The 13,118-nt window shown below is 53.7% G+C and overlaps 1 protein-coding gene across 4 annotated transcripts in view; it reads right to left on the bottom strand.

Annotated features, from left to right (window-relative positions):
* The window catches only part of INSR (insulin receptor), a 128,007-nt gene extending 115,105 nt beyond the window's left edge, over window positions 1–12,902 (bottom strand). For 2 of the 4 annotated variants that reach the window (XM_059388898.1, XM_059388901.1), the window contains exon 1: window positions 12,207–12,901. In XM_059388898.1, the coding sequence (XP_059244881.1) occupies window positions 12,207–12,306 (100 nt within the window). In that variant the 5' untranslated portion in view covers window positions 12,307–12,901. Of the gene's footprint in view, window positions 1–12,206 lie in introns of all 4 variants that reach the window. The other 2 variants (XM_059388899.1, XM_059388900.1) reach the window with 2 other exon arrangements.
* Between the last annotated feature and the right edge of the window lie 216 nt (window positions 12,903–13,118).

Genomic DNA, 13,118 nt, shown 5'->3' with positions numbered 1-13,118 from the left:
AAATGCCATGCAGCCCATCTCAATTCAGATGCCAAATCTGCGGCAGAAATACAAGATCTGCACACGCAGCTTTCATACAACGTAGCACTGAAAATGCAGGCGCATTTCTCCAACTTGTTCCAAACGTACTAAAGGGTTTTCCAGCAACAGAATCAAATACTGACTTTTTTAATATTTAAATGACCTAAAGTAAAATAAAAGTAAAGACTGGCCACGGCTTCAAGAGCCCCACATGGACAACACACATGGGACCTCTCCCTCGGAGCGACTCTTTCTTTCGGATGGAGCTGGTCTAGAACTTCCTGCCGCCTGGAGGGATGTGACAATGTTCCAGGCAAGATGACTTAACACGAGAGCCACCTTGGAAAGTGTCCCTTCTCCCTAGTTGTCTCTCCACCGTGATAGCAGGCAAGAAGTGTGGAGAGGCAGGAAAGGGGGTACCTAGAAGGTTCTGAGAGTGCTTTCCAATGCTGAGAGATTTAGACATTCTGCATTCGATCGTGAATGTACTCCACATTCTTCAAATGCTCCCGGGTGACCTAGTCTGGGGCCACGTGTTCTCTGCATTCTTACCAGTCTTAACACCCCGAAATTCAGGAGTCCTGTGCCAACGAGCCTTGGGTTTAGGTGTCTGGCCACCACCCGTGCCAGTTCCGGGCCGTGCTAGAAACCCAGGAGATCTGGCTTTCTACCCCAGCACCTGCCAGCCGTGGTCATCCTGAGCCACGGACCTGTGCCACCCCTTCGAGCTCTGCCTCCGTTTCATCGCTGCGAATGACGGCAGCAGCATGACGAAGAAGCCACGAAGAGCTGATGAGAACTGGAATCTGGCCGCATCCACGTGTCAGTGCTCTGCCCCGAGCTGGCAAAACCAGTTCCTAGACGTGTCACCTTCGGAAACGAGAACTGGGCCACACCGCAGTATAAGACTTCCTGAAGATTCTCCACCCGCCCGAAAGACTGACTCTCAAAACTGGCTTTCCCCACAGGATAAACGGGGGAGCTGGAGCGGGTGGCAGGGAGAATCCAGACCCCAGGTTTCTAATGCAGGTTCCAGGACCGGCAAGTCAGCTACAAGGAAATCGCTGCTTTATTCACTCAGCCAACATCTGCTGGGGGTCCTGGTGCACAAGGCACCATGCTGGGCACGGGAGCTATCAAGATAGATGAGGCTGAAGGCTTACAGCTCGTAGAGACACCGAAATAACTGCCCAGCTGCTATCAGAGTGTGCTGAGGCAATGTTCTGCACAGACCAGAGAGGCCTGACAGCCCCAGGTGCGAATCTCAGCTTTGCTGACTGGCAGCTGTGTGACTTCAGGTGAGTGACTTAACCTCTCTGGGCTTCCATCTTCCTGGCCCCACTGGGTAGGAAGGCAGGTGCACAGAAGTCAAAGGAGGCAGGAGTAACAGGCAGCCAAATAAATATCACCGAGAAGCCAGCTCAGACAAGGTCTGAGGGACCTCAAGAGGTTTGCAGGAGCTATCCCAACTGCATGGGGGTGAAGGGTGAGGGATGGAATCACCAAGGCTCGGGGGCAATGCTATAAACACAGATGCCTCTGGACTCTGAGTTCTTCTCTGGAAGTCTGCTGCATGTAGTTCACACATGCAACCCAGGGAGGTTTATGGTGGCCCAGAGGTCAGGTTGAGGGGGGAGACGGGGAGCTAAAGCACTGGGAGTCTTCTGCAAATTCCTGGTAAAAATCTCAGTGAGAGAGGAAGCAGCCCACAGAGAGGAGACCTGAGGAAGGTGGTTCCTTTTTTTTTTTTTTTTAAGATTTTATTTATTTACTTGACACAGGGAGAGAGCACGCACAGGCAGGGGGAACGGCAGGCAGAGGGAGAGGGACAGGGAGAAGCAGGTTCCCCGCAGAGCAGGGAGCGCAAAATAGGGCTCGAGCCCAGGACCCTGGAATCATGACCTGAGCTGAAGGCAGAGGCTTAACCCACTGAGCCACCCAGGTGCCCCCAGGAAAGTAGTTCTTGAGCCCAATCAAAGGAGAAGATAAGAGGGTCCCTCTGCCACCACAGGGGTCAGGGGCCCCAATGTGGGTGCCTGGGGCCTCGGATACTCGGGGACAGAGGAAGCGGGTAACAACAATGGACCATCATCACACACAGAGGACGGAGAAGAAAACCATGTAAGCAGAGCACCAGAGGGGAAAGACGGCCCTGATGGGACATTCGCCATCCAGGCCATCATCCTTCTGGAAACTTCTCACAGTCCTGGAGGATGCACCAACGGGATCTCCTGAACAGACCAAGAGCCAAGAAGGCTCTGTGGGAGATGTGAAAGCTAAAGAAAGACCGGGGAAAGCTAGAACTGAAATCCCTGCGGGTTCTCCCTCCCCAGGGGAAGGGAGAGGCCTAAGCTGCGATGTCCACAAGGCAGGAACATCAAAAGGCCGGGGGAGACCTGCGAATTCCTCAGACCAGGGAAGATAAACTCTCAAAAACAGGCTTTCCCAGGGTCACCACAGAAAGCCACATCAGTCACCGCATGTGCATCGGGCTCCCCCGGAAACTGCTGGACACAGAGGGCTGGCAAATGCCCTGAGGGGCTGGGGGTGCGCAAGCCGGGGACACAGACAAAACACTGCGCATGTGTTGCCCAGACCGCTTTTCTCGAAAAGGAATGCGACGGGAGGCTCAGAGGGAACTGCATCCTCCTTGAGGCCACACAGCAAAGATGAGACAGAGCCAGGACCTGAGCCCCATACACTAGTTTGCTCGGGCTCTCTCTCTAATTACAGTCACATTCCATGGGGCTGGGGGGTGGGGCCTCAACCCATGAATTTGGGGAAGAGGGACATAATCCAGCCCATCATGCACAGGGCCGAGGACACCAGCACCTGCACCCTTACCCATCACACAGAGTTCCCCACAGTGTGCTCTGGGCATGGCCAGCCTCAGAATCATGGACGGGGAGGATGCAGATTCCCGGGCCCAGCTCTAGATGCTAGACCAAATAAATCAATATATCTGGGAGCCACACCCCAGAATCTGCATGTACACAAGGTTCTCCAAGGGATGCGGTGGGGACTCAAGTCAGACAGACACACCATCTACCCGTCCTGGCCCACCAGCCCCCCCACCCCACCGGTCTGTCCCCTCTCTTCTGTCCCACCCACTCCACTGAGCACTTTGCCCCAGGGTCAATGCCATCAGATGCCTGCCCTCTCTGGGGGCAGTTGCTAGAGAGAACCCCATAAACGTGGTGGTCTGCCCCCAGCAATCTCAAAGAAAGCAGGACCCACATATGTTTTACATGCCGGTGTCGCCTGCAGCGGGGTTTCAGAGCCGATTCTGACCCTGGTCCTCATCTTAGCTAGCTAGGGCTGCCATAAGAAAATACCATCGAGAATACAAGCTGGTGCAGCCACTCTGGAAAACAGGGTGGAGGCTCCTCAAAAAGTTGAAAATAGAGCTACCGTATAACCCAGCAATTGCACTACTGGGTATTTACCCCAAAGATACAAATGCAGTGATCCGAAGGGGCACATGCCCTCGAATGTTTATAACAGCAATGTCCACAATAGCCAAACTAGGGAAAGAGCCTAGCTGTCCATCAACAGATGAAGGGATAAAGAAGATGTGGTGTATACACACACACACACACACACACGGAATACTATGCAGCCATCAAAAAAAAAACAAAATCTGCCATGTGCAAAGGGGACTGGAACCAGAGCGTATTACCCTGAGCAAAATAAGTCAATCAGCGAAAGACAATTACCACACGATCTCACTGATATGAGGAATTTGAGAGGCAGGGCGAGGGGTCATGGGAGGAGGGAGGGGAAAAAATGAAACAAGATGGGACCAGGGAAGGAGACAAACCATAAGAGACTCTTATCTCAGGAAACTGAGGGCTGCTGGAGGGGAGGGGGGCGGGCGGGAGGGGGTGGCTGGGCAATGGACACCGGGGAAGGTATGCACTGTGGGGAGTGCTGTGAATCGGGTAAGTCTGATGAATCACACACCTGTACCCCTGAAGCAAATAATACGTTATATGTTCATTTAAAAGAAAGAAACTCCCACTGACTGAGCAGCGTAAGCCACAGAAATTTATTTCTCACAGCTGGGGTCTGAGATCAAGGTAGCCAGCACAGTCCACTTGTGGGGAGGGCTCTCTTCCTAGCCTTTAGACCAGGGCTCTACCCTCATTTTTACCTCCCCAAAAGCTCCATCTCCAAATACAGGGCTCCCAGGTATGAACTGGCAGGGAGGGGGGCTACAGGAGGTTGCTTCTTACTCCGGACAAACATGTATTAAGCCATTCTCCAGCCGACACTTAGAGCATGGTCTGTCTCATTTACCCGTATGGCCAACGCTTCACTAAACGCCTCTCCAGTGGGCAGACCAGTGTCTCTGGGGAGCCACCGAGGTACCCCCAGTCTGTACTGAAAGGGGAGGAGAAGGGGTGGGCGATGAAGCTGGAGAGGGAAGAGGGAAGCCTCTGGCCCATGAGGGAGAGGCAAGTTTCGTGGGCAAAAGGGGGAAGAAGGGTGCTTGGAACCAGAAGCACCAGCGAGAAGCCTGAGGCAGGAGGAACAGGGAACCCCGAGGAACAGCAGCCAAGGACCTCAGCTAGCTTGTGTGCCGGGGCAAGGGGTTTAGGGGCAGCTGCGGAAGGACCCAAGTAGGAAGCAGGAAAATCCCCGTGGCAGCAGAGGACAGAAAGGACTGAACAGAGCACCCTGGCCGAGAAGAAAGGGGGCCTATCGCGGGAGCCGGCACAGGGAGAGAGGCGAGGCCACAGAGACCCTGGGGAATCACCATCCGTGGGACGCAGGACCCAGGGAGGTGGAGGAGGGGAGGGAGAAGTGAGGAGCACCCACTAATGAACGCGGAGAGGACCAAGGGTCTATGCCCACCCCAACACCACCTTCTAGAAGCCTGGGAGCCAGAACATCTAGGCTAATTCCTAATCCCACTCACAACTTTGCAGTCCTATAGGCATCATACATCAAACCACAGGATCCTAAGAAGTTTCCATGCCCCTTGGGGGTCCTATCTACCTCTTCTCTTCTCTTCTCTAGAAGGAGACAGGCAGTGCCACAGAAGACGCAGGAAAGAAAACCAAAAGAAGTTTTACAAGACCAAAGGCACTTTGTTAAAAAAAAAAAAAAAAAAAGTAGCAGGAGCTTTGCTACAATGCAACCACATGTAATTAGGAAGGAACATCTCAGACCTCATCCCCTTTCTGATCTCCGGCAAGGGAACAGGATACATCTTTGGAAACAGACTGGCAACAAGAAATCATAGAAGGGCTGCCGGAAAACAGTGGTAGCTCCCCGCTCTTCACGCCTTTGTGTCCAAGCACTACCTTTTTGCGCACGGTTAGCAAACACAATTTTTGGAAAGTACCTATATTTTCCACGTTCCCACAAAGGCATAGGAGAGAAGCAAGAATCTCCTCCTCTCAGGCTGCTGTTCCCGAACACACAACAGAGGCTATCGTACAGACGCGATGTGACACCGTCCCTTCTGGAATGGGAAGAAAAACCCAGATCGGAACTCAAATTTTAATCCTCGTTGAGTCTGCCTTGAACTCCAACAGGAACTCATATCCAGTCTGCAGATGGCGACAAACCCGATCTCTTTCTAAAACACCCAAAGCCACTGGTGAAACGGAACACGGGAGACCGCTTCTTGAAACAAGGGCCGAGGTCTGGTGCCATCTCGTGAACTTTCCAAGACATAACCAAGGATTTCGGCACCGATAAAAAGAGGACCAGAGAGACAGATACGTTTTATGACATGCTACATGGGTCCTGGCAACATTCAAATGCACAAACTTTAGAGCACAGTGACCAGGTATCACCTACAGCCCCTTCTCATTAGCTCTGTCTCTGGAGTCCCCTGGAACACAGGCTTAGCAAACACTGTGCCATCGTCCCTAGGGAAATACAAAGTTAGGTCCAGCAAGCAAGCCTCTGGCCACGATGTTTCTGTCAACTGATTATCCATAACCTTGTTTTCTGTGCATTTCTGTTTAAATACACCTTATTTAATAGACAGTGTCGATCCATTAACTTTGAATCACAGCCAACGGCACCAGGCACTAGAGCTTGGGTCTGAACAAAGCTCACGGACCCATGTGTTTTCTCCATGAGGCACATCACAGCCTTCCTGCATCTACTCTCTACATTTGCACAAAACACCCCATCTACAATGACTGGGCGAGGCCATTTCAAAGAGCACAATCACCCACGAAAAGCACGAAAATGTGGGCAATGGGACAGTATGTCCATCGCCAAAGGAGACACTTGTTTCCATCTCTGAGGCTGGTCTGAATTCACCCTCCGGGAGATCTAACAAGCTGCTCCACCACCCTGACCTCAGAGGGGAACGGTTCGCGACCCAGATGGTGGGACACTCCACGCATATCCAGGAAGAGCCACCAAAGTGCCCTGAGTACTGCTTTTAGGGCTGCAAATTAATTTTAGCCTCAAGGCAAATTCACAAATAGGGAATCCATGAGCCATGAGGAACTTACGAGTGCTTAAATACAAAATGTAAAAAATTAAGAATATTAATTCAGTTGGGGCGCCTGTGTGGCTCAATAGCAAAGTGACTGACTTTGTCATGGGTCATAATCTCAGGGTCCTGAGATCAAGCCCCGCCTCAGACTCTACGCTCAGCGGGGAGCCTGCTTCTCCCTGTCCCTCTGCCCCCTCTCACGCTCACCTACACATGCTCTCTCTCTAATAAGTAAATATTAAAAAAAGAAAGAAAGAAAGAAAGAAAGAAAAGAAAAGAAAAGAATACTGGGGCACCTGGGTGGCTCAGTCAGTTAGGCATTTGCCTTCAGTCCAGGTCATGGTCTGGGGGTCCTGGGATCGAGTCCCACAATGGGTTCCCTGCTCAGCAGGGAGTCTGCTTCTCCCTCTCTCTCTCTGCTGATCCCCCAGCTTGTGTGCTCGCTCTCTCTCTCTCTCTCTCAATTTAAAAAAAATAATAAAAATAAAAAATTTTTAAAAGAATATTAATTCAATTATAAGAATGTTTTAAAGTCTACGGAGAAAACAATGAAGAACAGATCATGGTTGCCAGGGTTAGGCAGGAGAGAGCTTAACCATCAAGTGGTGTCTAGAGGGAATCTGGGCGATGGCACTGTTCCATATCCCAGTTGTGGGGACAGTCCCACAACTCCATGCCTGAGTTAAAATTCATGTAACGGTGCACACGCGCCCACGTACAATTAAGACGCAAACTGAGAGCACTGTCACCTCCCAGGATAGAAATGGAATGATTTTAGGAACAAAGTGTTGTTGCAAGGGACTTTTGTTTTTGTTTTTTCCTGTCCAGATTTTTGTAAAGCTGTTGCCATGAGCATGCATTACTTGTTATTTTAATTAAAAAACCATATATAGGGCCCCGTTATAAAACATAAGCCAATGTATGTATCCTTTTTTTTTTTAGAAGATGATTTCGCTATTTTAGAGATCGAGAGCAGGTGTACACAGTTGGCTGGAAGGAGCAGAGGGAGAAGGAAAGAATCTCAAGCAGACTCCCCGCGGAGCAGGGAGCCTGACCAGGGCTCGCTCTTGGCACCCTGAGATCATGGCCTGAGCCCATGAGACCTAGAGTTTGACGCTCAACTGACTGAGCCACCCAGGCGCCCCTAATGTGTGTATCTTAACAGAAATTAACACGGGGGTCTTGAAAGAAAATCTCATAGCGGACACCACTTCCAAGTTCTAGACACAAAGCCAACAGCAAGGGTGCCTCATTCAACAGCAAGAGGACTGTCCCCATAAATAAATTTTGAGATCACACACACAGCTAACGAGGGAACATCGTGGTATTTTCTGGATACCACTTGGACCCATGAATTCAGGGAGCATTAATTTCTTTAATACAGCTTTCTCTGGGGCACCTGAGTGGCTCAGTTGGTTGAATGACTGCCTTTGGCTCATGTCATGATCCTGGAGTCCCAGGATCGAGTCCCACATCCGGCTTCCTGCTCAGCAGGGAATCTGCTTCTCCCCGGTAATCTCTCTCATCTTATGCTCTCTCTCTCTCAAATAAATAAAATCTTTTTTTTTTTTTTTATACAGCTTTGTCAGTTAGGGGGAAAACCAGCAGCCCCAAACATTCGTGATGCGGTCTTGACAACAAGACCCCCACAAGACATTAGGCAGGTCATCCTGAGATAAGCAGGAGTTTGTTGTAAATTAGGAGTACGCAAACTCTCTCTGTGATGGGCCAAAATATAAATATTTTTGTGGGCCATGAGATTGCAACTATTCAACTCTGCTGTTAGGGCACAAAAGCAACCCTAGATGATGCCAATAAAACTTTATTTATAAAACCCGTGTGGGCAGGCAAGAGGGAGCCTATGGGCTGTAGTTTGCTGGCCCCTGTTCTACACGAAGGAGTTTGACTATATGAATTCAAAACTGGGCCGACAGCAGAGGGCAGTAGGGACTCTATGAAGACAAGAGCGAACACCTGAACCCAGGAAGGGAGCAGAGAGGGTGAAGAGAGAGCCGGGGGGCTGGGGAACACTCTGCGGGGGACTACGCCTTCCTGGCGTCCGGTGGGGAGGGAGTAGGCAGTGAGCCAAAGGCATGACTTGACCCAGAGAGGTCAGCTGGGGTGAGGGGACCAGAGACACACTCAGGAGGTGAGAGATCACCTTCACTAGAGCCATCGGCAAAGCAAAGCGATGGAGACACTAGCCAGAGAGCTGTGGGCAGTGTGGTGGATGAGAGGCGAGAGGGAGGCTGGTCAGGGCCCAGCAGGGGAGGCTGGGCACAGGAAGGCTGGAGGTGGGTGGTGGGCAGTGGGGTTCAGGGAGTAGTGCGTGTTCGTAGGCGGGAAGGGAGAGGCTCTGGGGCAGACGGAGATCCCAGTACAGAGTAGAGAGCAGGGACCCAGGTGGAGAAGTGCCCTAGACGAGGGAAAGGTTATCTCCCTGAATGCAGTCATTCTCAACGAGGGATAGCTGCCAATGGCCAGGGACTGTCATGACCAGAGAGAGGAGATGCTGCAGCATGTTGTTGGGGGGAAGAGACCAGGGATACGGCGCAAAATCTCACAATACACAAGACAGCCCCCCCACAGCCAAGACCAGTCTAACCCCAAATGTTACGAACGCTGAAGCGGAGAGCTCCTCCTCTAACCAGATCAAGAACGGAATCGATAATGGCGTGGGGAGCAGTGGGGGCCCCCGGGAGCTCACCCCCATGACCTCTATGAGTGAGCAGGGCAGGAATGATGGGCAGGGCTCCAGGGGAGACACGTGAGGTTAAGAATAACCTCTGGGAGGTTACGGAGCAGGCAGAAGCCCTGCTCCGGGGGCCCCAAGCATGCAAGAGAACCCACTGGAGAAACATCTGGGGCCACTCTTGAGAAATGAGGGACACCTGAGAGACAAGGGGACTCTGGAAGCAAGCCTCTCACGCCTCAATCGGCTGCCTCGCTGGACTCCCCCAAAGCCCTGTGGGTTTTTAGTTTAATTAATCCCACATTGCCTTCATTCTTTAACTTTGCAATGCCCCTCCCCCCACACCCCTCCACTCCCAGTAATCTCTGGCCACAGTCACCCAGACCCAGGAGCAATTGGGGGTGGGGGGAGGTCCTGACCAGCTAAGCAGCACAGCAGGGGCTCCATGGGACAGTGGCCATCTCCAAGAAAGTCCTTCACTTCTGAAAAAAACCACACCACCACCCCCTAACCCCCAGGCCAAAATGCCCTGCCGGTTGACATGAGAAATTAATGATCTGTAAAGTTTCTCGAAGTTTCCTCCCAGGGGCATCACATCTCATTGAGTTGATAGGATTTTGTTAACCATTACCACCGGCCAGAGGAAGGGAAGCTTGACCTCAAGAGAGCAAACTTATATTAAAAGAAAGCCATGCTCTAGGGGCGCCTGGGTGGCTCAGTGGGTTAAAGCCTCTGCCTTCAGCTCCGGTCAGGATCCCAGAGTCCTGGGATCGAGTCCCACATGCGCTCTCTGTTCAGCGGGGAGCCTGCTTCCTCCTCTCTCTCTGCCTGCCTCTCTGCCTACTGGTGATCTCTAACAAATAAATAAATAAATCTTTAAAAAAAAAAGAAAGAAAGAAACCCATGCTCTAAAAAAAAAAAAAAAAAAAAGGAAGGAAGAAACCAAATGGCCTCACCTGTGAGAAGGGAGCATAAACGCTGCTTTATATGCCTTGAGGATTAACTCAGGTTATATTCAAAACATATGGAAGCACACCCGCCACAAGTTTGCCCGTATTCGTATACAGTGGTTGGGAATTATCTAAGAATAGGAGAGCCGTGGCTTGGGGCACTGGTGAGAGCACAAAGAATATGAAACGACTCAAAAACAAATATTTTAACCAAACACCTTCTACACGCCAGGGACTGCTCTAGGCTCCGAAAATGTCGCCATGAATAAAAGAAGCCTAAGCCTCTGGGGCCCCTGGGGGAACTGTATACATGTAAAGAAGTGGTCAATTAATTACCAAAGCTACAAGGAACAGAAGAGCAGGGAACCACACACACGCATGCACGCACACACATACACAAAACCTAGAAACGATCTAACCTTTGTCTTGGATTTTCTTTTTTTTTTTTTAAGATTTTATTTATTTATTTGACAGAGAAACAGAGAGAGGGCATGAGAGGGGAGAAGGTCAGAGGGAGAAGTGGACCCCTTGCCGAGAAGGGAACCCAATGGGGGACTTGATCTCGGGACTCCGGGTTCAAGACCTGAGCCGAGGGCAACTGCCCAACCAGCTGAGCCACTCAAGCACCCGGTCTTGGATTTTCTTAATGAGAACCCAAGCCAACTGCCACCTTTACTGAGTGCCCACTGTATACCAAGCACTCAGGCCTTGGAACCACTGTGTAACAGAGAGGAGCTCAGCAAACACGGGTTGTCGACTCCAGAGCCCGTGTGTGTGTGTGCTTCCCCAGGGACCTCATTCTCCGGCCCGGAGCTCAGGAGCTGTGGTTCTTTCCCTCCCCGACCCCTTCCTCACCAGGACTGATTTCCTTTTATGGAGAATTCTGAAAAAGTAACCCAACAGATATTTTTAAAGGAGGGCCTCAGACACCAGGAGGAAACTTCAGCCATGTTGTCCTGAAGGGTTCTTCATTTCTTGGCCCGCCCCCAGAACAGACTGCTACCAAGCCCAGGGAGAATGCCGGGGCTGGGGTTTGCCTCCATCCGCTGCCAGCCCAGGGAGGCCCAGGAGGGAAGTCCGTGGGGCTAGGGGCTATGAGAGGCTCAGGTGAGGTTAGAGACCTCCCTGGGTTGACAGGTAAGAGCCCTTCATGAAGTACAGAGCTGGGGGTGGGGAGTTCTGGGGGTTTGGGGGAGACATGGGACATCCAGCAGCAGTCAAGAACCTCACCAGGGCACCATACAGAAACGTTCCAGTTCTCCCTCTGGCACTGACTTTAGGGCAGGTCTAGCTGTCTCCTACCTGAATCTCAGTTTACTCCTCTATGAAATGGGCAAACAGTATCAACCTCTGCAGGCCACGGTGAAGGTGTAGAGAAATAAGCCCATGGCATCTGGTGACACTATAATAATCACAATAAAGACACCCCTACTTCTACTACAACAAACGCCCCGTTGCCAAGGCGCTAGAGTTTGCCTCCGGACATCTGGAAACAGAACCCCAAAGTGTAAACACGGATCTGAAGTCCCCATAGCCCCGGGCCTAGATCCAGAGAGGGGGGTCAGATTCTACAATTCTCCCTGGGGAGCACCTATGAACAGGGACCTCAAGGGACCCTCAGTCCTGTCACCCTCGACTCTCACTCCAAACCCCGTGCGCCCCTGGCATTTGACTGTCCAAGGCCGCACGGCCCCAGGGACTCCACTTTACAGAGGACCCGAAGAGGACGCGTGTCCCGTCTCCGGAGCGAGGTGGGCTCGGAGAGGACTAGGCACGGGTCCGAGGCGCGCTTGGGAGAGGCACCCGCGGCGGGGCGGGCACTGGGGCAAGGTTCCTCCGGCCCGGGGCCCGCACACGGGGCGCGGAACCGCGAGCCCAGGCGGGCAAAGGCCAAGGTCAGCGGCTTCCCGCCCCGCGCGGGGCCGAAGCTACGGTCCCGGCCACCCGCACCACCACCACCACCCCCACCCCCACGCACCGAGGAGGGCTCTGGGTCCACGGCGGTGGGCTCCATTTTGGCAAGGGGTCCCCTCCCCATCGCGCGGCTCCCCGCCCACTCCCGGGCCCCCCGACTCACCCTCTCCGGGGTACAGGTGGCCCGCGGCACCCAGCAGCAGCGCGGCCACCGCCACCAGCAGCGGCGCGGTCGCCGCCCCCCGCCCAGCCCCGGCGCCCATGGCTGCAGGAGCGCGGGGTCCCGGCGGATCAGAGCGCGCGGCGCCGGCCCGCGGGGGTCATGCTCCGAGGCGGCCGCCCGAGAGGCGCTGGGGGACGCGCGTCCTTCTGTTCCACGCCGGCGCCCCACCGGCCGCAGCCCCTCCCGGAAGGGCCCTAGAAACAGCCCCAGCAGGGGCGCGGGGCCTCGGCCTCTACAAATCCGGCGGCGCCGCGGCGGAGGCGGCCCCGACCCCGGACCGCCGCGGCCCGGGCCCCGTCCTGCGATCTCCCGGCCCGGAGCCCTTCGCTACGCCCCGGCCGCCCGGTTTTCGGCCCGGAGCGCTCTGGGCCACGATCTGCGCGCGCTGAGACAGACGGACGTGCGGACAGACAGACGCGCGGACGGCCGGGCGGGCACCTGGGCAGGCGAGTGGCGGGCGGGCGGGCGGCGGGAGCGAGGGCTGCTCGGCCCGTAAACAACGCGGCCCGTCAGCTGGGCCCCGTGCGGGTCGCGGGAAAAGGCGGCGCGGATCGGGACTGGGAAGGGACTCGGCGCCCGGGAGAGGCCCGGGAGGGGTGGAGGGAGGACCGCGAGAGGGAGGCGCCGCCCCGCCCCGCCCGCCAGCCTCCCCACCCCGGGCCCCAGCGCTCGAGGGCCCCCGGCGCGCCCTGGCCCAGGGGGCGCCCCGACACCCCGCGACTCGAGTCTCAGAGTTTGGAGGCGCCCCAGATGCCCAACCCATCGAGACGGATCCCTTCTTTAACGTTTTTGCTATTTCATTGCCTTGGACTTGGGAAGGTTCATCTTGATTTTTTTAAATATTTCATTAAA

This window comes from Mustela nigripes, chromosome 2, assembly GCF_022355385.1.
Source record: "Mustela nigripes isolate SB6536 chromosome 2, MUSNIG.SB6536, whole genome shotgun sequence".
In the NCBI taxonomy this organism is placed as follows: domain Eukaryota; kingdom Metazoa; phylum Chordata; class Mammalia; order Carnivora; family Mustelidae; genus Mustela; species Mustela nigripes.
This window is presented reverse-complemented; position numbering and strand designations above follow the sequence as displayed.